General features: G+C 44.7%; 2 protein-coding genes across 2 annotated transcripts in view; one reads left to right on the top strand and one right to left on the bottom strand.

Moving 5' to 3' along the window:
- Positions 1-7,927, top strand: part of Mtmr10 (myotubularin related protein 10) — a gene marked incomplete at its 5' end in the record, with an annotated part of 45,654 nt that extends 37,727 nt beyond the window's left edge. Inside the window, 3 exon segments of the mRNA XM_013512562.1 lie at positions 344-514; positions 3,451-3,633; positions 4,222-7,927. Coding sequence (XP_013368016.1) covers positions 344-514; positions 3,451-3,633; positions 4,222-4,818 — 951 coding nt within the window.
- Positions 7,928-8,014: 87 nt separating this feature from the next.
- Positions 8,015-18,059, bottom strand: part of Fan1 (FANCD2/FANCI-associated nuclease 1) — a gene marked incomplete at its 5' end in the record, with an annotated part of 35,681 nt that continues 25,636 nt past the window's right edge. Inside the window, 4 exon segments of the mRNA XM_005381663.2 lie at positions 8,015-8,370; positions 13,814-13,942; positions 14,544-14,738; positions 15,288-15,391. Coding sequence (XP_005381720.1) covers positions 8,233-8,370; positions 13,814-13,942; positions 14,544-14,738; positions 15,288-15,391 — 566 coding nt within the window. The 3' untranslated portion in view covers positions 8,015-8,232.

The following is an 18,059-nucleotide window of genomic DNA, read 5'->3' as shown; positions in this document are numbered from 1 at the left end:
ACCATTTGTCTTGTGGTAGAACGCCCAGAAGGGCCGTCTGCAGTTACTGGAGGACACAGCAGCAGCCTACGTGCCAATGCCAGACTGTTTTCTGAAACTTGAAAACATTGTCTGGACACTGAGCCGATAGGGTCAAGCAGACGTGAATTCTAGAACTGGGCTGTTTTACATCCTGAAGAGCTGTTTCCAGGAACGGAGACACAGATCTTGCTCTTCTCCATGCGTACAGCGGCAGCCTGCTTGTGTTGTGGCTTTGCAAGTTAGGGGTGTTACGTGGTGTTTACGGTATGTTCCGTCTGTTCAGCGTTAGCTCAGTGACCCCACCCGCCTCTGTATTTGCCAGTCTCCCTTGTTCCTGCTCTTCCTGGACGCCACGTGGCAGCTGTTAGAACAATACCCAGCAGCCTTCGAGTTTTCCGAGACCTACTTAGCAGTGCTGTATGACAGTACCCGGATCTCACTGTTCGGCACCTTCCTGTTCAACTCTCCGCACCAGCGGGTGAAGCAGAGCACAGTAAGTGACGTGATAGCGGTGGCTGCTTTTATGCGTGTATTTCAACAACTGAAGTGTACCTAACTCCATATTATACTGTGTAATTTCAGATTTTGTTACCATTTCAAGAGTAACTTCCTAATCTGTTTTAAAGGCAAAACATTTTGCATTTCTATAAATGAACATTTTATGTTTTTCTCTGTAAATTGCTCATAATAAACAAGTTTAAGGATGTAAATTATTCTAAGCACCTTAAGTGTCATGCTTGTGTATTTCTATTTTCACGTTTGGCTTATTTAATAAAAATGACCTTGTTTGAGGACACTTGTTTCCTACCTCAATAAAAGTTGTATGAAACAAGATTATTTTTCTTCAAGAGTTGTAGAGCAGAAAGTTTATTTTTTATCTTTATTGGTTTATTTATTTTTGGTACCAGGAATTGAAACCAGGGCCCTTGGTTGCCAGGCAGGCAGAGAGCAGCAAGCTTGGAGGTGGAGGTGGACACGGTGCTAGGCTGAAGTTCTCTGGAGATGCCTCTCACCGCACACTCTGCGAACTTTGTGCAAGTCCTCTCACCTGTGTGTGGACAGCAGTGAGAGAAGTCCGGAAGGGCTTGGTGACCGTGGGTAGAAATGGACAGGCAGCTGCTGCAGCGCTTGAGGGAGACTAAGACAGGGCCATCGGCACAGGGAGCTCCGCGGTCTTCAGCCTCAGTGTGAGGGCCCTGGCCTACGTTGTGTGACGAAGCGCGTGAGGGATCCTGAGTTCTGGCCCTTACTGAGAAACGCGGTGGGCTGCTGCCCTCTCGGGAGTGAGCCTGTGAGCCTGTGTTCCACGTCTGGAGAACGGGACCATTCTCTGAGTCAGGCCTTTGGTCTCATTGTGCAAGATGGAAATAATTTGTGAATTGGGATGTATTCTGCAAATTATCTCAAATATGAATTATTTGAGTAGTAGCAGGGAAAATTTCATGAATGGGGAGTGTCCCACAGAAAAGCACCAAACCTGAGGTTGAGAATAGAGGCAGAAACTGGAGGTCAGGGAGCATGCGAGCTGGTTCTGGAACACAGACATTGCTGCTTTTGGGGAGACCACGCCTCAGAGAAACTCGGCCCTGTCAGACAGTTTTTAGACAGAATAGCTTGGGGGGCGTTTCTTGTGAAATATATTCTGTGCTTCCCTAATAGGGTTCATCTTTCCCAAACTACTGAAGATGAATGATAGGCCCAGACTCTAAAGACCTGAAAGATTTATTTGTTCTTAAAAGGTTTCCCAGTTACTTTTTGTACTGTCATTTTCATTCTTTGCACTGTTGTCATTGTGCCTTTCTGTACTGTGAGCCCTTCCTTTCCTGGGCTGTGTTTTTCTCCCTCACCCTCTCTCCAGACTCCTCCATATGCTTAGCTGTACACACACACACACACACACACACACACACACACACACACACACACACAGCCTGCAGAAGGAGGAGAGGGCGAGGAAGCCCCGGCCTCATTTAACCGAAGTGTCCTGTGAGGTCCTAGTGCCATGGCAGTGCACTGGCTGAATACCTGAGCAGAGAACTTTACGGCTTCCAGAGACGCCCACTGCTCACCTGGTGGGGTCCTGGATGTGCTGAGAGATGTTGCCAAATAGATTTCTGTTCAGGCATAAAAGATAACGAATATTTAAGAGTACTACATCTGCTTTCCGTTTCATGTCCCAGAGCTGCATTTGCCTGTTTTGGAAATTGACAAACACTAACGTGGATGCCACCTTCCTTTCCCCTCCAGTAGGGACTGGCCTGCCTGCAGCCCCTCCACACACACGCTGTGCACCAAACGCAGTCCCTCGTTTTTCCATTCTGAGGCTACCTTAGAGGTTAGCGGTCAGAGGTTAGTGTTACTGTTGGTGGAAAATTTGATTTTCTTTGGAGATAAATGTTTTTAATTTTACATTGTTAAAAATGTGACTTTTTTTATATACTTTGCTAAGGAACATTAAACAGGTGGAGGTTATGTTTTACTAGATTTTAGCTTTTAGTCCTTTACAGATCAGTTATTTTTATCCACTCATGTTGGATGAAATCTCAGGTAACTAAGAAAAACGTTAGGTATATTTAGTGTTTAATGAATTTTTTATTTGAAATACAAAGTTTTGTAAAACTTTGAAATGAGCCTCTACCGTTCCATAGCTTATGCGTTGCCTGCTGATTCCCACCCACTTTGTGCAGGTACATCTCTGGCTGTGATGCAGCCAGGCCTCCTCACTGCTCTAGTTTTTTTCCTGTTAACATTTATTCTTTGCTTTTTTCTCTCTGACTTATTTTAAAGAAATTCTTGGTTTCTTGTAGAAAATTTGGAAGACTTAAAGATACAGAATAGAAAATAACAATGAATCATTTGGTACCATCCAGAGCCTAGTTGGGGACATATTCTTCAGGGAACCATTCTGTATAAACTTGATGTGGCCTGTTTTTGTCCCTCTCTAAGAGCAGAATCCTCTCTGCACATGACCAAAGGCAACTGCTCCAGCTGAGCCTGGTCCCAGAGCTGCTTCGCAGAGGAGCACTGTCATTCTCATGGCGAGGCCTTGGGTTGTTGCCGTGATCTGCTGTGGTGGAAATTCAGAGTGGGGGCTTCAGCACATCCTAAGACCATACAGCATCACATTAGTGAAGCTTCCCTCCCACTGACATCTTCACTGCCAGAGGACACGGCCCCTTGTTCCCAAGGCAGAGAGCATGCTGCAGAGCCCCCGGCATGCCCACTCGCAGGGCATCCGGTGCGTCTCTGGGCTCGACCATTGGCACAGCACTGGCTCTAGGAGCAGACAGCACTGCTTTAGTGGGTTTTGAGTGCCCTGGCTCAGAATGTTTACTTGCTCCGTGACAAAAGCTCATCAAAGAAATGATCCCACAGGAGAAAGTCTCCAGCTGTTCATCTTTTCACACGTTCAAATATTTTGTTTTGCAGGAATTTGCTATAAGCAAAAATATCCAACTGGGTGACGAAAAGGGCTTAAAGTTTCCCTCAGTTTGGGACTGGTCTCTTCAGTTCACAGCAAAGGACCGCACTCTCTTCCACAACCCCTTCTACATTGGAAAGAGCGTGCCCTACGTACAGAACGGCTCTGTGAAGTCTTTTAAGCGGACAAAGGTAAACCACAGCAGCACACTAACAGTACAAAACTTTTGTTGGCTCGCACGTAAGCACGCAGGATCCCAGAATGCTAAAAATAAAGCCCACCTATAGTAACACTGTTAATTGAATCCAGTGTTTTCAAGGATTGTTCCTTTTTTACTGATGTGACTATGTTGTGACTCTTGGCCGTGAGTCCTGTGAAGCCTCTTCACATCTCCGTTGGCAGATCAAGGCTGTGGGCCTGGAGCCCGGTTTCCTAAAACCTACCTAGTCTGCCCATTTTTTGTACCAGAATCAGTCAGGTCTAGGTTTTTTCCCTAACCCAGAAGTCTTATAAATACCCGTTTGAGCTGATAGATACGATAGATTCATTTCAGGCATGGCAGTAGTCTCGGGAGAATCAACCCTGAAAAAACAATGCCTCCAGGGAAGGAGGAGAGTAAGCACAACACGGGGAGGAACAAAAATATTCTCTGAAGCCGAAATTTCATTTTCCATACGTACTCGGTTTATATTTGCCGTGGCACTTTTAGTCTTTTTTTTTTTTTTTTGTCAAAAAGAGACACTCCAGGAGGGTAATGTTGTGATTTGTCTTCTGTGCAGAAGAGCTACAGTTCTACACTGAGAGGAATGCCATCTTCCTTAAAGAATGGGATTATCAGTGACCAAGAACTGCTTCCAAGGAGAAATTCACTAATATTAAAGCGAAAACCAGACCCACTTCAGTACACTGACAGCCAGAACAGTGATATGGAACAATACTTCAGAGAATGGTTTTCCAAACCAGCGGACCTCCATGGTGTGATTCTGCCTCATCTCTCGGGAACACACATCAAATTATGGAAACTGTGCTACTTCCGCTGGGTCCCTGAGGCTCAGATCCACCTCGGGGGCTCCATCACTGCCTTCCACAAGCTCTCCCTGCTGGTGGACGAGGTGGATATGCTCAGCAGAATGTTGCGGCAGCAGCGTAGCAGCCCGCTGGAAGCCTGCTACACAGACCTGGACCAGAGCAGGATGTACTTCAGAGTCCGAGGCGTGCCCGACGCTTCGGGGACACCCGAGTTCCTCTCCTCTTCATTTCCGTTTTCTCCTGTTGGCAATCTATGCAGACGAAGCATTTTAGGAACACCATTAGGCAAATTTTTAAGTGGGGCCAAAATATGGATATCTACTGAGACGTTAGCAAACGAAGACTAAAATGTAGTATTTTCTGAACTTTTTAAGGGAAGCTATAAATTTTTCCCTCCGAATTGAAATTGCTAACCTAGAGATTTTAGAACTCTTAATAATTTTATAAAGAAGAATAATAGTTGAAATTTGCACTAATATTTAAAAACATTGAATCATGCTGCCTTCACAGGTATTTTAAGAAAAGTGTAATTTTTGTTTTTATGTCCTCTTCCTGTCCTTAAAGGTCTGGCTCATGTTAGATGATTTGCGAACATTCCCCCTTTCTTAACTACTGTGATCAAACTAATCAGGTTTTTTGCATTTCTTTTCTTCCACTTCTTTCCTACCACCTACGAAAGGTTACCCAGTACTTGATCAGATCAGCACTCAAAAGGAGACAGTGGGAAGAAGAGCATCTTAGATCACCTTGTGTGAGACCCCAGATCACTGCAGTTTGAAATCAGTTTGCTTTTAACTTCATAGGACTAACTTTAAAGTGATATGCACTGTAACTTTAAAGCATTTGTGGTAGGTGATATAATTAAGCTTAGAAGTGCCTTTGACATTTAGATACTGAGTAAAAGAAAAATATAATTTCACTTTTTAAAATCACGCTCAGTATACTGGATTTAGGTTTTTCGTTCTAAGCTTCACACGAACAGCCAGCAGCCTCCAGAGCCACATTTCTGTCACTGTGAGCATCACCAAGGATGCGGCAGCTGGCGGGGCGCTGATCCGAGAGGCTCTTCAGGCTTCCAGGCAGCGAGGCACTGCCCAGCCCTGGGCAGCAGCAACCCTCACCGACCACAGGGCTGCTCGGAGGCCCCTGGGCTCCCGTCAGCATTCCCAGCCTGGCGAACTGCTGTTGGCCCTTCTCCTTGAAGATTCCCAGCAAGGGCACAGGTCAGAGCCCCGCACAGAAGCCCCTCTTCTCTCAGCGTTCTTAATCCTTAGGAATAGGGAACGTGGACTTACCTCAAACACTGCTGTTTCAGCAGCGAGAATAGTGCTCCTCTCCACAGCCTTTCCTGACTTTGACAGCAATACTGAGAGACAAAAGCACACAAAGGTATGTGCTCGGTCTGCTACACCCTTGTTTTCAAGGGTGTAGCAGACAGGAAGCTGGCCACCTTTCCAGGGTTCCAGCCTAAGCTCCTGTGCAGTGAGTGATGGTGCCGTTTCAGCCATCCCTCCAAGTGCACGCACATCCAGTTACCTTCGTTTCTTAAGCTGCCATCAAGATTCTGAAAATTTTTATGTCTAGTTAATCTCCTTTTCTAAACCAATTTTTTCAAAATAGTATATTTTGCCTTTATATGTGCTGAGTAGCTGTTTCTACTTTAATTATTTGCATTTTAAAATTGCTTGATGTCTCTGGACTTAACAGCAGTTCTTATACAGTGTCTTAGGAAACTCATCCTATGGATAAACACAATGTTTCTGCCAACTCGTTGCCTAGAAAATAAGGACTATTTTCAGTTTATACAAACAGCATTGTCACTAAAGCTTTTATAGGCCTGGATTGGAAACCAGCCCTGATTGCCTTAAAACAACATTTCCTGCCATTGAAAGTGTAAATCTTTTCTCATGAAGCTGCTTTTTTATTATGACAAATGTTTCAAAATTTAGTTTTTGGATTTACCATTTCTCTGTAATTTTCTTCCTTCACACTCAGTTCCTTTTCATAATTTTTTGTGAATTTACAAGTTTAAAAAAGATTAGGTACTGTTACTAATACTGTCTTAAAATAAAAAATGTGCATATTTTTGTATGATAATCAAGTGTAGTAAAATACGGTGTTTTTGTTGTTGAATAGTTGTTACGTAATGATTATTGTGCCAGTTTACTGTGCATAGTATGAGAAACAACTATAACAGCCTTAAGTCTGTCTCACTGTAAAGCTGCGTGGTTCTCCTGCAAAGTAACACTACGGTGTAAAGCGGCAGGCTGGCTGCGTGCAGTTACCGCAGGAGCGCAGCGCCCTTTCCCCACAGGCTTGCAGTCGGGCCTGTGCTGATGCGATCCAGGCCAGCGTTGAATTTAAAGCTGTACAGTGTCTGTGATGGGAATCAATTTTAAAACCAAAAATGCCTAACTTTATTTAGGCAAAGGGTATTAATTTGTACTAACAGGAGTTCAAAACTGTTCAACAAAATCTGCTTGCTCTATCAGTAACTTCAAGTAGTTTAAACTTGATTTTGAGAGAAAATCACTAAAATCTTTGTGCCTAAAACCGATGACTTGAGTTGAAGTAGAATGAGCAGGAGATAAAAGGTCTTGTTCAGTAGAATGAATGTGAAGGAAACTTTGAGTGCTAAATAAATTTCCACAGAAACCGTCTTTGGTACATTATCGGTATGAAACTGTCTACTGGAGCACGGTGATTGAAAACTCAAAGGCATCTTCTCTCACCCATATTTGAGTGCCATCTGTGCAACCTAGTGATAAATATAAAAACTGGGTGGTCTCAGAGAGTCCATGGGATCCTGCAATCCCAAGTCCTGGGCCTCCATCCCCATAAATCATCTTAGCACTGCCCTTCCCAGCGTCAGACCCTTCTAACCATGGTGATCGGCGGTCCTATTTTGATTACACCACTGATACAAAAAAACACCCCGAACTTCATTATTAAAGGATGCTTCCGAGAAGGCTGCAAAATGACAACTAATAGCGTGAAGACTGTCCATGCCTATGGTGATCTAGCCCCAACTGGTAAGAGTAAGCACTTACAGATATCATAAGAAGTCAAGCTACTTTCTGCTTGGGATATAGCTCAGCACCACAAGCACCTGCCTGGCAAGTGCAAGGTCCTGAGTTCAATTCCTGGTAGCAAAAAAAAAAAGCTATTTCACAAGACTTTGGTTTTTAATTCTAAAGAAGTCAGAATTTCTACTGTTTCTTGGAAAGTCACAGAGCAAGAGTATTTAATGGCTACATCTGTAAAGCAGTGCAGAAAAGTACAATTTGAGAATCTTTATCTCCTGGTGGGTCTGTAGCTCAGTGGCAGAGTGCTAGCCTAGCACATCCAAGGCACTGAGTCTGTCCTCAGAACAGAATAAAAAAAGTTTTGTGCCCAGAATCCTTATTAGAAATGTTATTTATGCTATTTTTGTAATAAAAATCCTAAAGCTGTGAATCATCTTGTTTTTAATTTCTCCCTTATCTTCCAGCCTTTTCAAATGTAATGGCACAAATACATTCAGCTCCTAAAACAGCCACCAAGTTTTTTTTTAAAAAGTTTATTATACACTATGTGGAATCAACCAGTACATTCAAGCAGCTACCAAGTTTTGTAATACATATACACTGTGCAGTGATGAATCTTCACCCTATCAGGTCTATTACTGACAATAACAAAATCAAAAATACAATCTAATACTGCTGTATACTTTTAAAAATCATTTATCAGCATATGACCACATACTGAAAATTCCACAGCTTTTAGCTCAGGCCTTTGCTCTTGGCTCCAACTGCAACCACATGGCAGACTTCTACTTCAGCCCCCAGCTTCTGCAGTTCATCCAACCAGATCATTTGCTTATGTGAGAGACGATCACTGGGGCCTTTCACTTCCACCAGCTGGAAGATAAATTTTAAAAATTATTAGTATCTTACTGAAACTGAATAGTCAATAAGCTACAGTCATTTTCACAGACTACAGCCATTTTAATGTCTACTCTGCTATATCGCTGTATTTATATATTATATATGCAGCTGAGAAATCACTTGAGAAATTTTTCTAGTCTCTGGACTAGTTTTCAGTTTTTCATAAAGAATTAGTAAATTGATGCTTAGTATAGCAACTGAAAAATGTTCTAAACCATGCACTGGTTCCTCTTTCTTAAAACCTGACAATTACTTACATCTGTAATTAAATCTAAATTTATGCTCTACAGGAATAGGGTCCAGCACCTGCCAATTATTCCAAAGGCCTCTTCCAGATCATTTTCTTTCCTACCCAAGGGCCCCTCCCATGCTGTTATCCCTGTCCAGGAACCCACTCTTCACATGCCTGATTTATCTCTTAAGGCTGTGCATTAACTTATCTCAGAGAGGGGCTGGGGATTTAGCTCAGCGCCACAGCGCCTGTCCGGCAAGCGCAAGGTCATGAGTTTGATTTCTAGTACCGGAAACAAAACAACAACAAAAATCTCAGAGGTCTACCATATCTCTAAGGAGGATCCTTGTATGCATTTCTTTCATGGCACTAATCATTAAGAAAATTATTACGTATCAGCTTCATAAAGGCAATAACTTTGTTTTGTTCAGTGCACACAGATGAGCTAGAAGATGGCAATAAAAGCAATCCTAGGTGAAGTACAGAAAACACAGTTTTTAAATACAGTATTTGGCAAGCTGATGGAGACTTAATCAGAGTCCCCAAAAGAGGAAAGAAAATAATCTGACCTCACATTTTGCAGATAACTGTATGATGAAAACTAGAAACCCAGAACTCTGAGCACAAAAATGTATAAGGAACACTACACTAATATAAGCTGTATAAACTAGAAACTCAGAACCCCAAGCACAGAAATGTATAAAGAACACTACACTAAGAAATACAAACTCTATAATCAGCGTTACAGGGAATATCCTAAAAGTAGCCAGAATTTTTTAAAGCCACAGGAATAGAAGATTGTCACTGCAAACAGTGGAGCAACATTTTAGATTATGAAAGAAAGAACTGTCAAAACTGAATTCTTTGCCAAGAGAAAGTATTTTTCAAGACAAATGCAAACAAAGACTTTTAAAGTATATACAAACCCTAAATATGACCAGTAAACCTCTACTTCAAGGAAAGTTAAAGGAAATTCCTCTAGGAGGAGAACAGACCCCTTGGAAACCTGGGTATGTACAAAGAAATAACAGGCTGTAGAAATGATACTGACACTGTAGACTTGTTAACTGCAGAAAGTAAAAATAATGTGTTGCAGAATTTATAATATGTACAAGTAAAATGTATGAAAACACAAAGGCTGGGGAGAGATAAGAGTAAACTGTTGAAAAGTTATTTATACTAAATGTGAAAGGCTGTATCATTTGAAGGTAAACCTTAAGTTTAAAATACATTATATAACTAATGCAACCACTTAAACATAGCAAAGAGTTACAGCTAAGATGCCAAAAGTTACTTAAAGTGCAGTCTTTTTAAAAGGCAGAGGATAAGGAGGAACAAAATGAGATAAACAAAAAACAAGTATCAAGATTCAAAAGCAAGCATTCCACTAATAACATTAAATGTAAATGTTCCAAGCACTCCAGTAAAAAGGTAAAGGTTAAACTGGATGAAAAAGTAAGACCCAACTATATGCTGCCTATGAGAAACTCACATAAAGACAAAATAGGATAAAAGGAAAAAACAGAAAAAGATGTGTCATGTTAACTAACACTGATGAAAAGAAAGCTAGGTTCTATATTAATATCAAAGTTAATTTCAGAACAAAGATATTATCAGGAAGAAAGAGGACTTCTATAATAAAAGGTTGAAAAGCTTGATGCATGAAAAGCTTCATGCATGTTTAATAGCAGAGCTTCAAAATGCATGAAGCAAATATTGATAGAGACACAAGAAGTAAACAGGTCTGTGTCTGTAGTCAGAGATGTCGATGTCTTTCTCAAGAGTTTATAAAACAAGTCAATAAGTAACAGTAAGGACATAAAGTACTACAAACCAAATGACCTAACTGACATTTTAAAATACTTCTTCCAGTAAAACCCAAACATTTTTTTTTTCAAGACTCAACATTAACCAAAGCAAACCATATTCTGGAATATAAAAAAGGCTCAATATAATACGATTCAAGTTATGTAAAGTATGTCCTCTAATTTCAACAGAATTAAATTACAAATCAGCCAAATTATACTAGAACAGGTGTTTGGAAACTAAATGACTCACTTGTAAATAAGTTCAAAAGGAAGTTAGAAAGTTGTGAACTTTTTCTGGAGAGGAGGCAGGGCTGGGGATTGAACCCAGTACCTTGCACATGCGAGGCAAATGTTGTTTGCCACTGAGTCAAATCCTCAGCCCCCAAAAGTACACTGAACTGAATAAAAATGAAAACAACATACCAAGTTTGTGAGACTAGGGTAAAGACCTCCCACCAGACTGGCCATGGAAAATGAAAGATAGATTACCAGTATCAGCAATAAGAATACCACAGATATTAAAGTGGCAATAAAAGGAAGAAATATTTTATGCCAATAAATTCAAGAACGTGCTTAAAATGGACAAATTCCTCAAAAAGATACAAACTCACAAAGCTTAGTCAAGAAGAAACATAAAAAACACCAAGAAGAAACAGAACAGTCTTATATTGATGAAAATTTTTTTAGTTTTAAACTTTTCCCAAAGGAAAAACACTATATGACAAGGCAAATACATCCGACAACCAAGTAAGGTTTATGTACAAAATGCAAGGTAGGTTTAAGATTTGAAAGTCAGGAGGTAGAGTGCTCATCTACGACATGGGAGGTCCTGGTTAGTTCCTCAGCACTGAGAAAGAAAAGCAAAACAGGACTGAACAGCCAAGCCCTTTCCCGGGTCCCACCCTCCGGGCAGTGCCAGGCAGCAGTGCTGTGAAATCACCTGGAAGACGAGCCACATGGCCCGGAGGGGCTGCAAAGCTTTGAAAAGACTGAAGGGTACACAGTAAGTCCACATCATTCTAGGCACCAGAGGGGGAAATGACTGAATGCCCTTAAAAGAAACAGCGGAATGAAGCTTATTTTCCAAAGTCACACTCACTAGCCAGAGAAAGTTCACTTTCTACAGGGAAGATAGTAAAAATGCAAATCAACAAATGCAAAGCCAGTGGACTCTGACTCAGTATTTAGCTCTGGAGTTTTATTGTGCAAGAACAGCCAAGAATCTCATCTAGGTGAGTGGTGAGGTGGGAAATTCTTTGGCTCCTTACCAGATTTCGGGGCCAGAGGCACTGTCTGCCTTGGGGACTGGCTAAAGTGACAGGCAGACAGAACTTGCAGAGAACAAGGCCATCTATGACTGGGGGAAAGCCAACAGCTCATGCCATGCCCACACTGGAGAAAGGATATTACAAACCTTGGCACCGATCACCACATGGGTAATTTCAAGGTCCACGTGTTCTACCATGATTGCTTTACTACCCTCAGCCACCCAGATCCATCCAAACACGTGACTGCGCTCTGCCTTAGCTGCTCACAGCCTGACGACCTACAAAGTAGACCACCCCAGGAGCTATGGAAGAATATTCTTAGGAACTCACTCAGACTTCCTGAATCATAATTTGGGACCTGGGCACAGGTATCTCTAGTTTCCTTTGGATTAAACTTCCCTGGGTAGTTCCGATGCTGCTGTCGGGAGGCCAGCTTGGGAACTCCTGACTGCAGTGACAGCAGTGGTGCCTGCTGTGTGTCCCAGGTCGAGGACGAGCTCTTCCTAAGATTGCTGACACTCTTATCTCCAAGTCACACAAGTGCTAATGACGTAATATGTGCAACCACATAAGTAAACACTGCCTTCACTGTTTCTTTAGAATATTTAATGACATTTTTAAAAATATTCAAAAACCAATCAATGTAAACTCAAATGTTAAAAGGAAAAAAAAAATCACATAATGGCAAGAGATTGTTTTTAAAAGCATTTGAAAAAATTTAGTATCAATTTTTTATTTTTAAAAACTCTCAGAAAACTTGGAAATGAAGAGAAATTCCTTAATCTGACAAAAGGTACCTACAAATCACCTGCATCCAACAGGAAACTCAATGATGAGACTGAAAAGAGCTTTCCCCAAGGTGAGGAGCAAGTGCGGATGCCCGGCCCCAACACTTAGCGTTCACCCTCCTGGAGGCGCTAGCCAGTGCGGTCAGGCCAAGAACAGAAACGCATCCAGACTGGAAAGGACGGGCAGAGAATCCGACTGCCAATGCAGAAAACCCAGTGAAACACACACACGAGAGAGAAGCTCCTAGAAGTAGTAAGTCAGTACACAAACAAATCAGTGCAAAGACGACAATCTGCACAAATGCAGGGTTTTGACAAATATGCAAAGGCAATTCAGTGAAGAAAACAGCCTTTGCAGCACGTGCTTGAACTGGATTTCCACATGCAAAAACAGTTCATCCATACCACACGCTATGTACAAAAAGTACTTCAACATGGATCGCAAGTACTAAACATGAAATCTAGAACTGTACAACTTCTAGAGGAAATCAGGAACTCTTTATGACTTGAGAACTCTTTATGACTTGATATTAGGCAAATTGGTTTTTTTTTTTGGTTGGGTTTTATTTTTGCTGTTGTTGTTTATTTAGTTTTGTTTGTTTGCAGTACTAGGGACTGAACCCAGGACCTCTGCACTGAGCTACAACCCCCATTCTTTTTTATTTCTTATTTTGAGACTGTCACTAAGTTGCCTGGTTGAGTACTTCTGGTGTCTGATACCAAAAGCATAATCCATTAAGGAACAAATAAGTTACAGAAGTTGAACTCTGTCAAAATTTAAAATTTCTGCTCTTCAAAAGACACTATTTTAAAAAGTGAAAAGAGAAGCCACAGATTGGGAAGAAATAGAAGCAATAAGTACATTCATGTGTTTATTTACATCTCAAACCTCAATAATAAAACCCACCAATGAAGGGCAACGGGTGGGTACTGGGTGGGCTGAGTGACGTACCCCAAGGCAACGGCCAGTGCGCTCTCAGGGCGTCTCTAAATTCTCCTTGCGCCCCTGCCCCATGTGATCCTCCTGAGCGGCCTGCACCTGTGCCTTACTCCGACAAGAGACGGACAGTCACTTCCACAGTGAAGTCACAGGAGACCATGCCTTCTGTCTTGCTCACACACTGGCTCCCGTCACTCAGCTGCTCCCGAGGAACCAGCCGCTCCCGGTGCTTGGCCATGAGCAGGCCCCTGGAAACTCCAGCCCCAGCCTCGGGGCTCTCCAGGGATCCAATATGGCCAACAGTGATGCATGAAATGCCCAGTGCGGCCCCTGGCCCCACTGCCAATACAACTATGACTTTCCATGCCGGGTCCACTGACCTTGACATGACGGCTCTGAGAGTTCCACACCACCAGGTCAGGGAGGCCCGCTCGGCAGTGTCGGAAGTCAGCAACCAGGCGCCTGCACACACCACTGAGGATGGGACCCCCCAAGCAGGAAACAAGATCCTGAACACAAAACGCACCCGGAGTTAGCCGCCTCCCTGACCGGGGACCCGAGACGGGCCGCAGGGGCCGTGAGGCCGAGGACAGCTCTTGTCGCATGCAGCGGAAGAGTCCAGCAGTGCACCAGAGGCTGTTCTGCGCATCTGCGGTTCCCGAGCCACTGGCTCACATCCCCACTGGCAAGTGATGGGACACCAGTTCTCCTTATCAGTTATCGGGATTCTGCCCCGCGGGGACGTTCTGGGGAACGTGACGAAGGCAGAATCTGACAAGATTCATAGACAATGGCATTTGTAGGGACACAGGGATAGAGGTGTCCTCTCTTGGGAAGCCACAGGCCACACAAGAGTCATCAAATCAGGTGGAAAAGGCGTCACTGTGGGGCCTTTTTAAATGCTGACATGTTTCTGTCACAGTGACATACGGCCAGGGGATGGGGTATCATATACACATACGCATCAACACGTACACACACACACACACACACACCACACACACACACACACCCCTACACCTGTGTATTCTGACACAGTCGCCGAAGACACCCAACACCAGGAGCGATTACTTTCTACCCAGATCTTGCCATGCAAATGAACTGTGTCACCTGAGCTTGCTGAAGAGAGGCGAAGAGATCCCAGCTGATGAGGGAAGACACCCGGCCCTCCTGGACCTGCCACGTGGTGGCCACCCAGGCCTGCAGGCTCTCTGCAGAGGCACTGTGAATCAGCTGCAACCTGGCCTCAAGCACCGGCCTCCTGCTAGTGAAGAAGCTGTCCGTGCACAAGTCCAGCGGGGACGCCTGTGTCACAGGAAAGCAAGCTTTCAGAGCGCGCCTGGAGAGCGCAGACTCAGAGGGGAACACTCTCCACCTCTGCATCTGGAAAATGGCCAATCCCTAATGCATTCCTCTCTTGAAAGCTATATAAAGTTAGTCTCGTGTATGTAATGTGACATACATGCAACTTATTATTCTGCATTGCTAAAGAGTGATAGTTTGCAAAGGGAGCTTCACATTACCTCAGCAGAGCTCTCAGCCAGCCCTTGTGACTGCATGTGACAGCCCTTGGGCTGGTGCCTGGCTCACAACAGGTGCTCAGTAAAGGCTGCAGTCGAAGGGACTCCATGGTGAATGTTTAAAATGTACCGTTGAAGGTAAACTAGAAAAATTTTAAAATTTAACATATGTGTGTTTCAAATTCCACTAATCCGATTTTAGACATAAAAGGTATTCTTTCCATGGAATTAGCGCCACGAGCTGTGGGTGACCCTCAGGACTGCGGCGGGAGCCGGCCTCTGCTGCTGAGGCGCATGTGCAGAGGGCTCCTGTAGTGCAGGGACTCTGCGTGACCTGGTAGGCGTTCCTGAAGACATCTGGGACCCCGTCCATGAAGATCACATCCCACAGGAGGAGGCCGCACAACGTGCTGAAGGTAGACCCTTCCCCGTGGATACCTGAGACAAAAGCAACATGAGGAAAAACCAGTTTTATGTTTTTTCAAAAATGCTACCATGACCTACTGCGTACTCATTTTCAAGGAGGTAACAGAAATATTTTCAGTCCAAAGCAAGCGCTGTTTTCACGCCGTTCCCAGCTCTCTTCCTAACACCGTATTATCTGCGTACAGAAGCAGATAATAAGGACAAATCACCCTAGAAAAACTCAAAAAAACTTTTTTTGGTTCCAGAGCCTTCACGCTGAGCTTCATATCCAGCCCCTTTTTAATTTTTTTAAATTTTGATACAGTCTGGCTAAGTTGCCCGGGCTGGGCATGGACTTGAGATCCTCCTACCTCAGCCTCCTTGAGTGCTGAAATTACAGACAAATGCCACCATGCCCAGCTTAAAACTACAAACCAGAGGTTCAAACTTCAGTGAATAACCTAAGGAACATTCTTTCTTAAAACACGGTTCCCCCCCGACGCTCTGGAGGTTCTACCCTTGAAGACATGGCTGCCTAACGAGCAATGACAGGAGAAGCTGGGCAGCAGCAGCTGCTTCCTCCTCAGACTGGGCGGGACCGTGCCAGTCCAGCTCCTCACCCATCACTGCACTGCTCTGGCCCGAACAAGGTTATCCCAGTGTTTCCAACATTCGTGGCTTTTTTGAAAACCTCAGCCTTCAAGTCCACCTAGTTCAGACGTCCCTCCGCACCCCACACACACCGCTGACTGCCTGGCAGACAACCTCCAAGAGCAGATTTAGGTCCTGGGGCCACCAAAAGCCAGAAGCAGAATCTAGGAGGGATGAGGGCGTGGGCAGCCCCCGTCGGCCCCACTGCTCCAGCTCCCGCCTCCAGTCCAGGCCTCTGTGCGCACCATGCATCTGACCAGGGAGAGCAGCCATGCAGACACCACTCCCAGTATCACTGCCTTAGCCAAGGCAGCACCCACTGGCCTGGCCCACGCCCGGGGGAGGCCACAGCGAGCACAGGGACACAGCAGAGCCCAGGCAGCGTAGCGCCTCTGCCCAGGAGCCAGGCAGGCAGGGCTTCGTGCTCACCACGTGTCCAGAGGAAAGTGGCTCGGGAAGGGACCTGGGCTCTGGCAACAGCAGTACTGCGTTCCTCTGTCCTGAGCCCCCGAACTGTCCTGGGCTGTCTGTTCTGTCCCCGTCTCAGTCCCTGCCCCTGGTCCCTGCAGCCTGTCTCCACAACGCTAAAGGACAGAGTGGAACAATAGGACTCGCCGGGGCCCCTGGCTGAAGCCACGTCCTCCAGGATCCTGGGCACTTGCCCAGCCCGAAAGCGGGGCCTTGACCTCCACTCAGCCTCCTGCCCTGTGCACCCTGGTCAGCCAGAACGGTGAGGTGAGAGTTCTCCAAGCTCCTACACTGTGCACACTCTGCGCCTGGATTCTAACCGAAGTCATCTCTGGTGTGGGCCTTTCGAGAAGTCATCTTCCCTGCCGGGGCTGGCGGCTGCGCTTACACCATATCCTCTCAAGAGTGAAGCCTGGCGGAAGTATTTGGTTCGTTTTCATTATATGGATTTGATAGATGAAAAAGACTTTATATAAACAATTTCTGATCCTCTGGAAATGAACTATCAAACTGCTTTTCAGGCTTCTGGCCAAACTGGAAGCACTTCAGCCAGCTCGGCTCCCAGGCCACCCCTCCTTCGCAGGGCACGGTTTTCACGTCTGTGACATCATTGAAGGGCCTGGATTCCATTTTACTCTTTTGTCCCTAACACTTTCAGGTCTACCATATCTGTCTTCACTGGGTCTGCACTTCGTCCCGGGGCACTGCCCTTCCCCGTAGGTAACCGCCATCCTATGCTGCACAATGACTCTCCACGCTCGGCAGAGAGAAACGCAGTTCTGCGAAACCCTCGCGCGTAGCCCTCCTTCTGCAGTCCAAGTCCAGCTGGAAACCACGCCATGCTGAAGTGAGACAATGCCTGATCTCACCTATCTGAGGACAGAGTGCATCTAACCCTAGCGGCCCCACAGCACAGGCCCAGGGAGTGTCCTGCCGAACACGAGGACAGCAGGACTCAATGCGTGTCTCTGGGAATGACCCGCGTGAGCTGCTCGAGGTACCACGATGACATCCAGTCTGCCTCTGAACTCCAGGGGAAAGAAAGGGTGAGTGAGAGAAGACCGACGACGCGGAGTGGGCTGGGTCTGTAGATCAGTACACAATCCTCCACATGTGTAAAGCCGTGGGCAGTATCTCCCATGACAGGAAGTGTGGTAAACAGGAAAAAAGGTTAAAGCCAGGCCCTGAGGGTGTCTACAGGACAACTGGGCCTGCTCTGGTCTGTCTGCGATCTTTCCTCCCATGATTCACTTCTATTTTTCTACTTAGCACTAGGTTTTAATAAGGCCCAATTTCATTTTACCAATAAGGCAAGTGTGTGGTGTTTTCTCTTGACCTTGGGCCTTAGATAAAGCACAGGATTTACTGGTCATTCTCTGAGACCAAAATCAAAGAAAAAATAAAAAGGGAAGAGAGGCTGATGCCGGTGAATACACAAACACCAGAATTTCCAACTGACCTAAGAGATGAGTTCATTAATTTTTTGGAAAAATAGAGCTCCTCACTGCTATTATGTAATAAGAATCACCACAGAGGTAAAGAGACACAGAGCAGACCTGGCTCTGAGGGAGTCCACACACAC

The sequence above is a fragment of the Chinchilla lanigera genome, unplaced genomic scaffold, assembly GCF_000276665.1.
Source record: "Chinchilla lanigera isolate Chin_1 unplaced genomic scaffold, ChiLan1.0 scaffold00015, whole genome shotgun sequence".
NCBI lineage: Eukaryota > Metazoa > Chordata > Mammalia > Rodentia > Chinchillidae > Chinchilla > Chinchilla lanigera.
The sequence above is the reverse complement of the archived record's forward strand: the minus strand, read 5'-3'. Positions and strand labels throughout refer to the sequence as shown.